Source organism: Aythya marila (assembly GCF_965140915.1).
Source record: "Aythya marila genome assembly, chromosome: 10".
Taxonomy (NCBI): Eukaryota; Metazoa; Chordata; class Aves; order Anseriformes; family Anatidae; genus Aythya; species Aythya marila.
In genome coordinates this window covers 19291259-19307430 of record NC_139051.1, presented here as the reverse complement: position 1 = coordinate 19307430, position 16172 = coordinate 19291259, and the positions used below count along the sequence as shown (strand labels likewise).

Sequence of the window (16172 nt, the reverse complement as noted above, 5' to 3'; positions counted from 1 at the left end):
CCACTTCAGGACCCTGCGCTGACCTCTGCCAAAGGCTGGCCTGGCGAGCTCCTCGTCTTCCCCCTTCACAGGTGCAAATGTGCTTTTGATACAAACTCAGGGACAGGCCACTGCAGTGGAGCTGACGGCAGCCCAGCAGCCAGTCCTTGTTCCTGTGCTGGCAGGAATTTCTTTGGGGATTGTGCGTCTTTAACTATGGAAATTCAATTTTTGTGCCCACATTCATGTGGAAGCGTCTGGCAAGTCAAGCTCTGTTCACTGAGAAAAGGGGAATGAACTGGAGCTGGCTCATAATTTTGTTAATGATCATCAGAGTCATTTCAATAGGGGTGATCGCTTGGAAAGTTTGTACCTGCAATTTCAGGTGCAGTAAGGGTAGCGGTTTCTGGCTGCTGGTAGCTGTAAGTGGCTAATCATTATTCAAAAGCCGTGTTGTGTTGGAAGAGTTGACTGCAGCCTTCAGAGAACCATCTGAGTTTGAGGTCAGTTATTTTTACTCTTCCATTTTGTTCTAGTTAAATATTTTTACTTGCTCTCAGAACAATAGCTCCCACCACACTGAAGCCTTTGCCCATTGCAGTAGCTTTTCATATCTCCTGTAGCAATCCATGCGGTGCCCAAGGGTCTCATCTGCTTAGTTTAGCTAAATATAGGCTTTTCAAGCCCTTGTATAGAGCCTAATCCATACCTTTACAAAGCTCGACAAGCTGAACCCAGTGGCATAAGCAGCTGATGTAGCTTTACGAGCAGAGGAATCCTCCACATTCTGTTACGCTTGTTCTAATCTGCCAGGGTTTGTTTAAATTTTCTACTGCTTAATCTGGTATTTATTGCCTGTACGTACTTGACTCTGAGGACTGGATTGTTGTGATGATTTTTTCCTGTCTGCAAACTTACTCTTCAGTTTTCCATGCTGTCTGCCCAGGGAGACCCTGTGATTTTGTATTTTTTCAAGCAACTGTTTAATACAAAAAGCATCAGCTAAATCTGTGATTACTTTTACATGATTCAGAAATAAGTTTTGTTTACCAGCAGTGCTGCTGCAGCTCTGCTGCCAGGCTGAACTCACAAAAATGAGAATTTCTGCAACTTTGGTTGCAAAGCTTCTTTAGTTTGGCGAGGCCTGGGTCCCATGCTTACACTGGTGGCTACAACAGGATGGAAATATCCACAAAGGTTTCTGGCAGAATATTATTTTGTGGTCAGAAAAAAAGGATTTATTTCCATATCTTACCTTCTTTGGCATTTTCCAGCTTTGTGGAATACTCACTGCTTGTTTTTTTGTTTTTGTTTTTTTTTGGTGGATGCTGGTTTTCAAAAGCAAGTAGATCTGTGGATTGTAACCATGATCCTTACAGTTACACGTCACTGTGTGGCTTGGATTCAAAGCAGCTTCAAACCTACCTCTGTAAACACAGAGGGTCATTGTGTATTTTGATTTACATGCTTCTGTCACTTTTTCAAAGCAGCTCCTGCTGCCCCAAGCATGCCGGTGTGTGCATGTGTGCTCACTCATGCTGTGTGTGCACATACCCGCACCCCCAGAGTCACAAGAGCTCTGAGCTCCACATAGCCAGGCAGGTGGTGCACGTGATGGCAAGATGACACTTCCATGATATGGGTCCAAACCCTTCCCCTGGCAAAAGAGATATATTGGAGTTTTTGCCAACCGAAGAGCATGGAGAAAGTGTTTCAGGGTTGAAGCAGGGAAACTCCAAGGCTGCTCCTGTTGTGGTGTGATCCAGCCTTGTTTGTGCTGATGGTCAAGGTGAGGCTGCTTTGGTGAGGAGCCTCTCATGGCTCCTCTTGCCCAGCTGAGCTCCCATGGAGCCATGGCATGAGGGTTCTCACAACCCCCAGCTTTCTGCAAGGCAGTTGAAGGATATTTTCCTGTATGTGCTGCAAAAATGTGCCTTGCAGTCTGGGCTGTTTCAGACAGAACAAGCAGGAGCAGAATCCTGTTTGCTTTGCCTCCTCCTGGAGGAACCGTGCCATTCTGGAGTTTGATTATTTGGCTGGCTGCTCAGCGCTTCGGCTGCGCAACATCTTATCTTTGGTACTTCATTCCTTCGCAATTTAGTTTTGTTTTCCCCCAGTGCTGTGTTGTGCCATTGGATTGCATTCACACAGCGTGCCCGCAGGCTGCGCTGTATTGTTACGTATGTTGTGCATCCAAAATAATCTCAGTGGGTGTTCCAAGCAGCTGCCATGATACAACCCATCTTCTTGGCAGCCAGAAGTGCTGTGAGCTATGTGTCTTCTTTGCCTCTTCATCTTCAGATATTGCAATAGAAAGGGAACCTACAGAAGCCTTGTATATGGTATACCTTGGCAGAGTGCTCCAGTACCTAGCAGCTGTCCATACATGCTTGGTGAAGCTGTGTTTTGTTAATTAGGTTTATGCGGGAGGGTACTTGAAGAACTCTGTGTAGGTACAAAGTAGTCTGCCTAGGAAGAAAACATTCTTGGGTACTCGGCCACATTTTAATTGGGAGTCCAGAGTGAGCTGGTAAGTGGCTTCCTGAAAGCCACCTTTTTTAGCACCACATCAGGAACGTAGGCTACAGAAAATCCGGTCAGACTGTACTAGTGTAAAGAGCAGCTAAGTTTTGCTTGGGTATAGCCGTTAGCAGTCAGCATAGCTGCATAGTAAATGCACAGCTTATAGGGTGGTGTTTTTTTTATTATTATTATTAATTGTGTGCTTGCATGTTTGGAAATTGGCTCAAGCTAATGTAATATCTGCTTTTAAATATTCCAGCTGTGTGGGCGTTGAAGAAGAGGAGGCACCAGACATTGACATCTATCACTGTCCAAATTGTGAGAAAACCCATGGAAAGTCTACTTGTAAGTATACTTGCACGGCTGGTCCTCAGACAGATGACAGATTCTGTATGTTTAAACAAAAGAATCTTCCTTTTGTTTTGTTACAGTAAGACACATTTAAATAGATTGAGTCATAAAAACAGGAGTTCAAAACATGAGGTGAAAAGAGGCATCAGGGGGAGGGGGGGAATCATGGACTGGATTCTAGAGATCTGAATTTAGCTTCCAGCCTCACCTGACCTCAGGCAGTGTGCGTGAGCTGATGCAAGGCACCTTACCTCTTCTGCTTCAGTCCCCAGTCTGCGATGGAAATAGCGCGTCCTCCCTTAAGTGTCATGAGGCACTTACTGCTGTGGACTAGACAAAGGTCTAATACAGTGATTTTCGGAAACTGTGTGGTGTTTTTTGTCTTTTGATGAGAAGAGTAAGAAACAATATGTTATGGTTTGCCAGGGTACAAAACTGTAGCAATTTCAGTGGCAGTCAAAACTGTAGGATGCGCTGGGGATGCCAATTCTTGCTGTTATTTCACAGGTAAAAGTTCTCCTGAGTAAAAGTGACAGTTGATCTCAGTGGGAGCTTTGTCTGGGAAAGAATTGTAGGATGTGTTTGCCTTTGGTCAGATTAATTCACAAATTCTTTCTGTTACACAATGGGAAAGAAAAAGAAAAGAAACCAATTGCTGTAAGATTAAATGCTTTACTTGAAAGCCATTTATTGTAAATAAGCAACAGTGATGCGGATGTTCTTGCTCCTTTGCAACATTACAGCAACACACAGAGGAAAAGCACTGTGCTCATCTCCCACGAGCACAGAATCAGAACATTTATTTTTTAGTGAGAAATCAGGGATGGGTGGAAACTGATTTCTGTTGTATTAAAACTCAGTAATACTAAAACCAGCTAATTATTCCTTCACTGTCTTCAAAATTCAAGTTGAAAAAAAAATATCTTGGAGGAAAGGGGAATGGTCTGAAGTGTTTGTTTTGAGGTCAAAAAATGAAATTGTTTTTCCACTCTTTTTCAAAATAAAGTGTGAACTGGAAACCTGGACAATCTGCAGCTGTTCTTGTCACCCAGATGGTCTGCTAACAACTGGTCCAAGCAGGGCACCCACAAATTGGGCACACTGGCAAAAAAATAAATTAAAAAAAATTGGGAGGCAAGTCCTGAAGGACTTAACAAAATCAGTATGTCCCCACAAAATGTTTTGATTTAAATTAATCAGTTTTGTTGGAAGATTTTTGACAAATGTACTGGAAATTGTTCAAACAAATAAGCACAAGTGATGTTAAAGCAAGCAATTTGGCATTACAATGGCTTGCCTTGAAAAGGGATGTATAGCTACAGATACTCTGAGGCTATTATTGAGCCAGTGTAGGAGAGAAAGCAGAGGACTTCTGAGAGTTTTGTATGACATTGAGATTTAATTTCTTCCACTTTGCTTTGAATTATGAATGGTGAAAGACACCTATTTTTCAGTGTGTGTATGGGGGGGAGAAATCAGACAGAAGTAGCCAAAATCTACCATCAGGAATTAAATATAAATCCTGTTAAAAACAGTGGTGCATGATCTTAGAATTCAGAAATGGCAGTTTTTGATTAAAAAGGCTACAAGTTGAATATACTAGTTAAGATGAGGAGAGTTTAAACTAACGACAGTCTTCTGATGCTTTAAGGTTTTTGGCAATTTAATTCTTTTTACTCCAGATATAATCTGACTTGGCAGTATGTCACTCAGTCTGCATTGTGCAGCATGGCAGAAAGTGGAGCTAGAACACTGTCACTAGTTACAGTGTTCAGTGTCATAGAAATACAGAACATTATATAACTTTCCCATAGATCAATATGAGTTTGTTTTCTCTCTACATTATGGAAGGTTAGAGGATGTACAAGACCAGCCATCAGAGTAGTTACATATAAAGATCTTGGGAACATTTAAACATTAGTTGTTGATTAACTTACCTTCAGTTTTGGTCTAAGATCACAGGTTCCTCAAGCTGCGTAGCAGTTTTCACCATTAACCAATAGAATCGTGGATTCTGTTGAAAAAATAGGCTGTTATCCTGTAGCCCCTCCTTGCGGAGTGCAATAGGCTAGAAAATAGAAAGACCAAGTAAATGAAGGCAGGAACAGCTTGACTTAATGCGTTCGTTCTGGCAGGCATTTGTATGCAGTACATCCTGCTACACTGCACTTAGCCTCTGTTGAGACTTCCACAAGATGATCAGATTCATTTGTTTATTAACTGTTCCAATATATGTTTAAACGAGTTATCTAGCAGTATCAGTTTTGTAATAAATGAGCAAGTGTTGTTCCTGAGCCAGTTGTTCACTGGTAGGATTTAATTATTGCAAGATTAGCAAAGGGAAACACAGACACCAATTGTCTGTTATGCAACTTGTCTGGATTTAAAAATATATGTGTATTTCTGGAGCACACATTCCACAATATATGTTTTCCAGATGTCAAATTTTAAAATCATTTTCCTCCTCTTACATTCTTCCACTTTACCAATGTGGCTTAGTGGCTATTATTTCAGAAAATTGCTTCCTGTCATATGACATTTTAAGCCATTTCACTTTAATGAAATTTGTAGGGACTTCTCTTTGGGAAAAATTATACACATTCACAAAAATTTTTCTGACATCATTTACATAAAATGTAAGTGCTTTGTTAAGGCAGACTTGACTCATTTTCATAACACAGTCTGAAATGTTTGGTTTGATTGCTGTCTGTTTTGCAGCAGTGAAAATCAGGGTAAGTTCTCTGGAATCAGGGAAGTTACGTAGATGCAAGCAGACCAAAGTTAGGCTGAAACTGTTTTTAAACAGTTACAGCCTTTCATGTAAGTCAATAGAGAACTAATATGGTGCTTCTAAGTAGCCCTTCTTCATAAATACATTTGAAAAACTGTAAGTACACCTTTGAAGTCTAGAATTATACATTTTCAGATCATGAAAATATATTCCTTCTTTCTTCTGGAGGGTTTTCTGTCAGAGGAGAGGGTTATATTTTTCAAAGGTCAAATTTTGATCAGAAAGTTCTGCAGAAAAAGAAATCTGTAATCATTTAAGAAAAAGTCCTCTTTTTGGCCAAAGCTAGTATTTGTTGCACATGTTAATGGACTTTAATCCTTACTGCAGTGCTCATGGTAAAGATGAAACATAAAGAGAATGGCTGAAAATGGGCCAAATGTCGACTGTTTGATGTAGCATAATGGCCTACAGCAGCCGGACTGCTGTGATCCTTGAGATAGCACCTCCTGTGGAGAGTTCTGGTGGCAGATGCTGCTTGCTGTCGTTGCATGAGAGGTGGATGCCTACCCGCTCCCTGTACCCAAGGAAATAGCTCCCTGGTGCTTTCTGGAGAGTTGCGGTGGATTTCTCAGATCACGCTGATTTGCCTCTTTTATTTCTCAACGTGCCATGCTATCTGAAATAGAATAAAAGAACATGCTAATATGATAAGCTCTTTAATCGTCACTGTGACAAGCAACACCTGTTTTGCTGGGACTTGTGTGAGTAGTCCCTGTGCTCCAAGGCTCTGTTGGGAGGGGGCACTCACTGGGAAGGAGAGAAGAGGAGGAAGGTTTGGCATTCATGTAGTGCTTGTTTCCTTTGTTACCAGGAGCACTGAATTAATACACTAAGCCTGAGAGTCATTAAGATAAAGAACTAGCAGCTTTAATGAATATATCCAGCTAGGCTGGAGAGCTGCATGGAACTAATAAAACCAACATGCTTTGTGCAAAACCCGGGGTGGATTCATTGGTAGATGTAATGGAAAAAGTTAGCTTGTTCCGGACCGTATGTCTTATAGCTGTGGCCTCCGGATTCCTTTCTTAACAAAAAAGTATGTGGATATGTGTGTGTGCATGTGCAAAGTGTGAGGAAAGAGTGCCATCCAGGCATGGCTGCTGAGGAGATCTTGATTTGGGGGTAAAATATTTAGTTCTGTGAGGGGTGAAAAACGTTGTGATGTATGAATATTCTGCTAATGGTTCTTGAAACTTTATGAATATGCACTTGGGACAGTACAGTGTACTGCAAAAATGAGCATGTCCAAGCAGACTGTGGAAATAGGAATAGCTGAGAGAGCTAATGCTGACTAAGATAAAAACTGGACTAGTTTTTCTCGTTTTGTGTTATCTGGCTGTCAGAGGCAAGGCAGAACTATATAGACATTTGACTTGCTTATTTGTGCTTATTTCAGCTGACCCTTTTTCCATGAGAAACTCGCCTATATGTCAGTAACCCACAGGGAGCATAAGGGGCCTTCTATTTGATGGTATCAAGTTAGTGCATAAACCTGGCTTGCCTTTCAAATCCTAGAAATAAGAGAAGTTGTAAAAATGGCATTTGTGGTGCCCTTGCGTCTTTTTTTTTTTTTTTTTTTTTTTTTTTCTTTTCCTGTTATGTGCATGTTGTGTGCAGGGCATAATTCAAAACCTTTCCAAATCGATATCAAACCTACCACTGCTGGACAGACCTTTAGACAAAGGTAATTCATAACAAATATGTTCATAAAGACCTATGTGACGTAGTGACAGAGCAGAAAAGTGTCTTTCCTAAGGGTTTTATGATAAGGATTAAGTGTGTAGTCTGACAAGTACAAAATGTCCAGAGCCTGTGTTTGCATGAAGCCTGTGATAGCTGTGCAGCTCAGTAATTATCCGTCTGGTTGCCCTTATGTTACAAAACGAACACTGTTCAGTATGTAATAGATCTTCAGACTACAGTATAAGTGTCTAATGGTGAATTGAGAGCAATACTGAAATTTTCATGGCAGCTTAGTGGGGGTCCCCTCTTCTCTGCTCACCTAAGAAATGCCATGAAGATTTGTCCTTCTGTCAAATGTTCTAATAATTTTCTTCTACTTAGCATATGCTACTGTCCAACACATTCTTTTTCAGTGAAAAAGAAAAGAAATTGGCATAAACACGATACTGGACAGACTACAGAGGTCAAACCTGTACAGAACGGGAGTCAAGTCTTTATAAAGGAACTTCGAAGTCGTACTTTTCCAAGGTAAGTTGTTTGGCTGCATAAGTAAACAGTGCTCTTGTGGAAAAGCAGATATAGCCCATTTCATATGAAGCTGATTGTTGTTCAGCTTCTTGCTGAAGGCATTGGATAGTACAGGGTTATGAAGTTTAAGTGAACACTTCCTTATTGCAGATGTCCCTGGCTCTTCCATGTTTTTTTTTGTGCAGCAGTATTAAAATCTACTGTTGACTGAACCCAGCTCCTGTGGATTTCAGTAGATGCGAGTATGTGTGAAGACAAGAACAAGAATGTGTTTGGCCCCTACAACATATGCTTGAATAAGAGACTAACAAATTTATTGCATAGAATTATCCAGCTCTCAGAAATACTAATGGTTTTGCTGAAGTCTCTCCATCTTGAAAAGAACAATGACATCCTCAGTTGCTACAGTGACAAAGGCTCTCTTATTTGGGGTAATGAATAGTACTAATTGTTAGGTGACATGTTCCGCACTTTATTAGGCTGCTTCACAGCCGTTTGTAAGAGTGGTATTTTATTTTTTTCTGAAGTAGGCATTAGCCAAATGAATTCTTAATTATTAATGATTAATTATTTTAGAAGTACCCATAGAAACTGGTAAAATGTACTTGGTAAACACAAAACTTCTTAATTTTACAGAAGATTTGATCTTACTTTAATTTCAAATATCAGTTATTAGGCTGGTTAAGGAAAAGGCTGAAAATACCACTGCAGAATGTTGTAGTGCTTGCTTACAGATGTATTTCACTTAATTCAGTACCCAGTATTTTTACTTCATTGGCTATTTTTATCTGGGCCTGCTTTATTTTTGTCTTAGCCATTTTTAAGTACAGAACAATTTGAAAGGTTGCAAAGCTAATTTAATAAAAAAGGATTAAGGTCTAGGCACAATGTTTTCAGTAGCCTAGGATAGCCTCTGAAATTGCAGGTACAAACAGCTTCTGAATCCAAAACCCTAGGTTTGTACACAAAATCCAAACCAGCAATATACCCTAAGAAGTAAGTGATCACATCAAGACTGACATTCCTTTCAGAGAACATGGCAATCCATCTAGTTTTTAGTGAATGTCTTTGTCTCCCCAGTCACTCCAGGGAGATGTGTTCTCAGTTAATGCTTTCAGCACCTTGCTGAAAGTTATACAAAACTGTATAGGATTTCTTCTCTAATTCAAAGAAATCGGAATTTGACTGAGTGTATGTGCTATGCCTGGGTGTCTGAGAGGTTTGCATATACTTGGAAGATCTGTGCTCACATATTCAGTATCTACGAGTCATTCCCAAATTATTTAAAAATATGGACCTCCATTTTTTTTTGTTTGTTTGTTTCCCACTTCCATGCACACGTAAGGAAATCCATGCTGCCAAATCAGAAAATATCTCCTGCCAAAATAAAGTTACTGAGCAAGTACAGTCTGTAGTCAAAGCGAGTCCCTGCAAGATTCAGGCCTCTGGCATTGACACTTCTGGCATAAGTAAAACAAAGTCTTGTTGAGAAATTTTCTCTTCTAAAGAAAATGAATGAAATCTGCAGATGTTCACAGAACAAAACCCAATGCTCAGCAGTCAGAATCTGATGAAATGAAAACTGGGGGTCTTCGTTTAAAGACAGAAACATCATGGCTGATTCACAGAACACAACAATCAGTTATAACCAGTTAGTCCCTTGGTGAGACTCAGATCAAAAGGAATAGTGAAGAAAGCAAACAAGCAAAAAACTGAATTCGTGTCATGCAGCTGATTTTTTTTTAATACTGAAATAGCATTAGAATAGTAACAGTAGTAATAACAAAAAATTAATTGTTCAGGTACTTCAGTGTAGGTGTCAGACTCCATTTTGGCATGATCATTACTAGACACTTCTGTGGCACATACAGAAGCAAACCAGACTCGAATGAGTATGTGAGATGTAACAGCAGAGGTTTAATGGTATATCAATACCATTTGCTCAAACTGAGAATAAACTGAAAGACTACGCTGTATCAGGACAGCAGAGGAAGTCACCCAACCTATGTGGATGATTTGCGGCTTCCTATTTGTTACTGCTGCTGCTGCTGAATCTCTCTCACCATCCATTTCTTTGGCTTGCATGGTACTTTTGTTTCCTGTGCTTATTCAAAGTTATAGTTGTGCCAGATACACTAGACATACCTGTAACAACCTGTCAGATGCTATTTTACACCCAGGAGGTAACTGAAATCTATGAATATGCTCTAGAGCTTTCCATAAGATAGATGAATTTGATTCATTCAGTCTTACACTCCTGTCATTACATGTAGTTCTAGTCTGTGTTCTTTGTTTCCCAAATGCTTTCTTCCTCTTCATTATCAGCTCACAAGATTACCTGGAATTTAAAGAGGAGCTTAGCTTCAGTTAATTAGTATCTACTTTGTCAAGAGGTATCCCAGTTCTCTAAAGCAGGAAACCCTCCCTGAGCTAATAAGCACTCTGTGGGCAGCAAAGAAGTGTCAGGCTGTAAGAGCACAGGCAAGGATCTAATTTCCCAAAATGCTGCCTTCCTCTGAGGTTCTTCCCATAGCTTACATCTTGCTCTTTAAAACCTCCAGCCTCCATCCTTCATATGTTACTGCTGCCTGGTACTACTGTTTGCATAAATACAGAATGCTGTAATCCCTGCCAAGCCTCAGAACGTACCTGTGAGGCAGCAGGATCAGTGCCATGAACACTGGATCAGTGGTATATTCCCTAATGCTCAGTGTTTCACGCTGCTGCCCACCTGGCTGCCTCTCTGGCGGTCTTCACTCTGCTTTGCCAGCAGTGTGCATGGATAATTCCTTGTTTGCCTTAGGCCATGCTGCTTCTGGGTGCCCACGCTGTGGCATGGCAGCAGGAGCATGGTGCTAAGTGCTGGCATGGGCAGGCTGTGTGGGTCCCCACCCTGCCACCGCTGTCCTTGTGGCACTGCTGAGGCCGCATGTTGCTTGCGGTGTGAGCCGGGCTCTCCCAGACCCAGTGACTAACCTTGCCTCCTGATTGCCCACTGTGGCTGGGATGATCCAGAAGTGAGCTGTTTTCTACATCTTACCCCTGCTTGCATCCAGCAAGTTTGCATTCTTATTCTCCCTGGGAAGCCCTGCCACATGAGTGCCTGCGAAGAAATGCATTTAATACACTTCTCACTTCCCCTGCCTTGCCTCCCACATGCCCGATGTGCTTCACGAAGCCTGGTAATTACAGACCCCTGCTCAAGCACTTATGCGCCCAACACTGGGCATCAGCAGGGCATCTGGTGTTCGGTGCTTGGCCTGGGCCGTCCCTGTGGAGCAATGTATACTGGGGGCTGTGTCCATGCCAGCGCCAGACACTGTGATGGTGGCATCCAAGGCCTATAGCATGTGCCTGGTGTCTTGCAGGCCCGGCTGATCGCATGGCGGTCTGGGCAGGGCTGCGACTGGGGCCTGGCTCACTTCGTGCCTGCAGGGACGGAGCACAGGTAACGCCTGGCCGTGCCCTTCAGTGCCATCGCCCATCCCGCCCGTTTTTTCCGCCCGTTTTTGGTAACTGAAAACGTGAGCTGTAATTCAGAACTGATGCAGAAGAGGGCAGTCACGTATTGGCCTTCAAGGTTCTGGGAAGTAATGCTTTTGGGCGTAAACATGCAAAGTTTTATTATTTCCACTGTCCCCAGCCGGCCCATGGCGGAGCTGGCTGTCCCCACGCTGCAGGAAAGGCCTGAAATATCTTCAGAAAGACCAAAGAGTTGCTTGGGTTACCCAGGTTGGCTCAAAGAGAGGCAAACAACAAGCAACAGCTGCTGGAGCGCTTTTAGGCCTGACGATCCGTTCGAGTACACTCAGTTTTCACTTTGAATTCAAAACATTTTGCTCTTGAAAAGATCTAGAAATTGGCCTTGAAATTCTTTTTACAGTTGTCAGTTTAAATAACTGATCATTTGATAAACCTGCCCTTTTATTAGTCACTTTGAAGCCCTCTCAGCTACTTGAAAACAATTTGCAGAGTATTTCCTGAACAATTTATTTGACTACTTAAGAATGATTTGCAAAGTATTTCCTGGACAATTTATTTGAGATTATGTAGCATTTTAAACTTTACCTTCTTTAAATTTAAATATTTAACACTAATTTCTTTGACATTAATCACTGGTAACTTGACAGATTCCTATAGTTCGGAAAATAGTCTCTCATTTTAAGCTGTTATTTCAGAAGTTTCCAGTAGTTGGTGTATTAGAGTCGAGTGTGTTGGTTGCAGATGGTTTTAGTATGCCTGACATGCTTTGCAATATGCTGCGTTATGGCTTTTGTCTTATGCACCTCCTTTGCATATAACTGGGGTTTTTCAGTTAGTTGTGATGGTCAGCATGGTTCATAGGAATGAAATTAGCTCTTTAGGCACAAAGAGATCCGAACCTCTGATTCCATGGCTTTCTATCATGTGTAGTCACTTCAACGTACTCCAAATGAGTACTGGATGCTGCTAAAACATTGTTTAGACGGGGCAGGTCTCAGTGACAGCCTAAAACACCATGTAGCCTAATGCCATCTGAAAGACTATTGATTTTTAGCTTTGTTGAGTGAATTTCCCAAGACCTTGGGGTTTATTGTATCTAGTGTAGTCTCTTCTGACGACAGGGCTTTGCCTGGTTCTCAGAGGTGCTTTGCATATAGAGTGTTTATTCCAGGTAATAGGAATTTGTTTGTTTGAGGGTTCTCAAAATAAATGTTTTCTTTAAAAAATAAAATAAAATCAGAACTCAAATATGAACTGGTACATTTCATGACCGATAGTTTTTTTTTTTTTTGTCTATAGTTGCTGGCATTGTGCATTCTTGCCTATCTGCAAATTGCTATTTAGCGAATACTTTTGGTTGGCTTTCAACAAATATACCACTTATTTATGTGGGAAATTGGATGTTAAACAAACAAGGCGTACAAGTAGTCATACTAGAGTTCACATTCATATACTGCTTACTTCGGTAGAGATACCCACAGCAATATAGAAAAATCACAGCATAGCTGGCATTTGTAAACAAGCTAAGACTTGGGTGCCTAGAATCCACTGCTTCAGGAAGTCTGGGTTTTCTTTTTTCTTTCCTTTTTTTTTTTTTTTTTTTTTCTTTTTTCTTTTTTTAAAAAAGATAAGCGTTTTTTTCAAATAACAGAATTGAGTTATTTTAGGTCTATTCTAGGTCATTCTAGGTCTCTAGGTCTCAAAAAGAGCTGAGACACCCAACTGAACAAAAAATGCCACATAGGCATTGGGGAGAAGTGACTATTATCTGATGATGTCAGTTTATTCTTGTTTGCTTATAACTTTTTCCTTTCAGTAGTGAAATGCAGAAGATGCCAAGCTCTGCCTAGAAGCACCTTACCATTGAACCTTACCTGTGTTTACTTTTCTAGTGCTGAAGATATAGTAGTGAAAGTGCCAGGCAGCCAACTAACAACAGAGTATCTGGAAGAAAATGGTTTCACAGAGCCCATCCTGGTTCCAAAGAAGGATGGTCTGGGATTGTCTGTACCAGCACCCACGTTCTACGTCAGCGATGTTGAAAACTACGTTGGTGCGTATGGGGCAGCAGTAACGTTTTACTTGCTAGAGCTCATTTACTTCTTTAAAAATGGTCCCAGGGCTGTGAAAAAGGCTCCCTTGCCTGGAATATTCCTGGTCTGCCTTTCGGTGCAGAACAGCAGTAGGGAAAGGTGGCGGTCAACTGCAGGTTAAATAACAAGAGTCTTTGCAGAGTCTTGTCTCTAACAAGAATCTATGAAGGCTTTGGAAAGATGGAGGCAGCTCAAAACTTCAGAGCCATATAACCCGTATGTAGGCCAATCAACATACACTATAGAAGAAAACTGGAAGAAGCAGAAAGAGGGTGTTGCACACCCTGCACATATTCCTCCATCACCCAGGTATGGCAGAGAAGAAGTTTGGCTTTTGGTGTAAATCAAAATAATCCCAGGGTAATTTTTTCTCCAGGAGTCAGCATGGTCCTAGTGGGCTGTACTGTGAGAGGTGAGGGACTGAAAGGCAGCATGCACTGGCATTGCTTGCTACCTGCTAGCTCAGAATCAATAGTATTTTCTCTTGTGATTTTACAGACATCAATGAAAACTAGGTTTTGGGGGTAGGATGCGTATATGTGTGTTTTATGGCCAAAGGAGGAAGGAGGTTATGTTATTGTAAAATACTGACATCAGACCTTGAGCTATGCAAACTTTAAGATTTATTATGTAGTGGTAGCCTGTAATTAGCAATTAATCCACACTTGTTTCTTGTACCAACTTGTGTATCTTACTGTGAACCTGAGCCAGACCACGTTGTATTCCATAGCACTGCATTAAAATAGTAGTTGTAGTATCAATAAATTGTTCCTTTGGGCCAAGTCTTAATTGATTGCTGCCATCTCACTTTCTATTGAAGGAAATACCAGACTGTGACTCCCACTCTGCAGAGGCAGTCTATTTCTACACTGGTGTCAGTTCACAGACAGAGCTTTTGTCATTGTTGCCGGTCATTTGGATTTCTGCTGGCATCCTCCAGACTCTAACCTGGGCAGGGTGTTGTACTGCATCTTGCGAGTCATCACGTCATCCACCCTTGGAAAACATACCTTGGCCAGGAGCCATGGAACTGCTCTGAAGTCACTTGTCTCATCTCCACATCCTTCTTCCTTTAGCATGTGTGATCTTGTCTCTTCTTCGCTCTCACTCTGTCTCTCTTCTGTGTCAGTTCCAATGAGATTCTTGTTGCTTCCAGTGTTCTGGTAAACTGCCGTCCTTTTGGAGCCATGACTCCAGCTTTAATGTATGCATGTGTTTCAGGGCTCCCTTTATCTCCTTTTATAACCTGCTAACCACTCCTCCTTCTGTGCGGTACTTACCAGGCCATTGACCTATTCCCCAAACTGGTGGATGCTGTCAACAGCCACTGTTGTTCTTGACTGCCTTTGTTCCTCTTGCAGTGACTGTGTGCAGTGAGATAACTATGAATAAAGCAGAATTCAAGACCCCTGATTTTATTGTCATTTCTATCCCATTGCTTCTACAGGAAACATATTTTCCTTGCCCATCTGCTACACTTAGCAGATTTTCTTGTTTGACCTAGGTGCTCCTCATGCATCTGCTGGCTTTCTCTCAGCCTCTAGCTGAAATAATCCACCTCCTCCTCCTCCCCCCCACCCACCCAAAACAAAACAAAACAAAACAAAACTGTTAGTGAAAAGCTGAAGGAAAAAACAGGAAGAGCACAGGCTATTTAATCCAAAACTGGCACCAGATTTTTAAGGTGAACAGAACAAATAAAATGCTGGTGTAACCTCCATGGGATTGGTTGGCTTCAGTGAGATTTCACAAGCAGGAATTTATTTCACTGTTTTTTAGTTTATTACATTGTACCTAGAATGTCTTCTAGCAACAATCTAAAGCAAGCAGTAGAGGATGGAACACCACAAATGAGATTGCCAAATATGTCATTACTGTGTTGGCATTTTGTAGGGGGAAAAATATTTTCTTGCTCTCCTAATGTGATAAAAGAAGTAAAAAATTTCATGGTACACCTAAAATATTTCTTAAAAAAAATCGTAAATAAAATTTTTAATAGAGCGTGAGGAAAACTGTCCTGAAAAATCTGCTTGACGAGATATCCTGTACAGTATTACACTCAATCACAAGAAATTTACAGTGTGGTGGGTAGGGCTTACTCCATAGATATTCAGGTATTTGCATATAATTTTCACCAAGCAAATAATGTCTGTAATGAAAAATAATATTAATCCTTTAAAAATAAAAACTATGGAAATAATTTTATCATGGGGCATGAATAAAACAGTACCATTTTATACATATGCAGTTTTTGTATGTAAGCCAAATAAATTACAAAAGCTAAGAAAATCAACAAATAAAATGTCCAAGATGTTTCTGGAAATGTTAACTCACACCCAAGCATACAAAATGGGACAAGTCAGGCCACCAATCAATCTCCCTTTTTCATTGAATTAATTTTTAGGACCAGAGAGAAGTGTTGATGTCACTGATGTCACCAAACAGAAAGACTGCAAGATGAAGCTGAAGGAATTTGTGGATTACTACTACAGTACAAACAGGAAAAGGGTCCTCAATGTGACTAACCTGGAGTTCTCGGACACGAGGTGAGCTGGTCCATCCTGTGGCACTGCGCAGTGCCCTGGGGTCCAACTGCTGCGTTCTGAGCAGCCTCCACCTTCTCTAGTGGTTCCCTTCTTAGGAAGTACTGCTCTAGCCTTGGGATCCTGGTTTCTTGTGATGCTGACAAGTATGGCTTTGTCCATATGTAGCCATTTTAGGGAAAGCACGGAAATGAAAGT

General features: G+C 41.2%; 1 protein-coding gene across 2 annotated transcripts in view; it reads left to right on the top strand.

Annotated features, from left to right (window-relative positions):
* PHF2 (PHD finger protein 2) overlaps positions 1-16172 on the top strand; it is a 97072-nt gene that overhangs the window by 49197 nt on the left and 31703 nt on the right. For both annotated transcript variants that reach the window (XM_082768445.1, XM_082768444.1), the window contains exons 2-5: positions 2762-2847; positions 7741-7855; positions 13231-13391; positions 15836-15977. In XM_082768445.1, coding sequence (XP_082624571.1) covers positions 2762-2847; positions 7741-7855; positions 13231-13391; positions 15836-15977 — 504 coding nt within the window. The remainder of the gene's footprint in view (positions 1-2761; positions 2848-7740; positions 7856-13230; positions 13392-15835; positions 15978-16172) is intronic.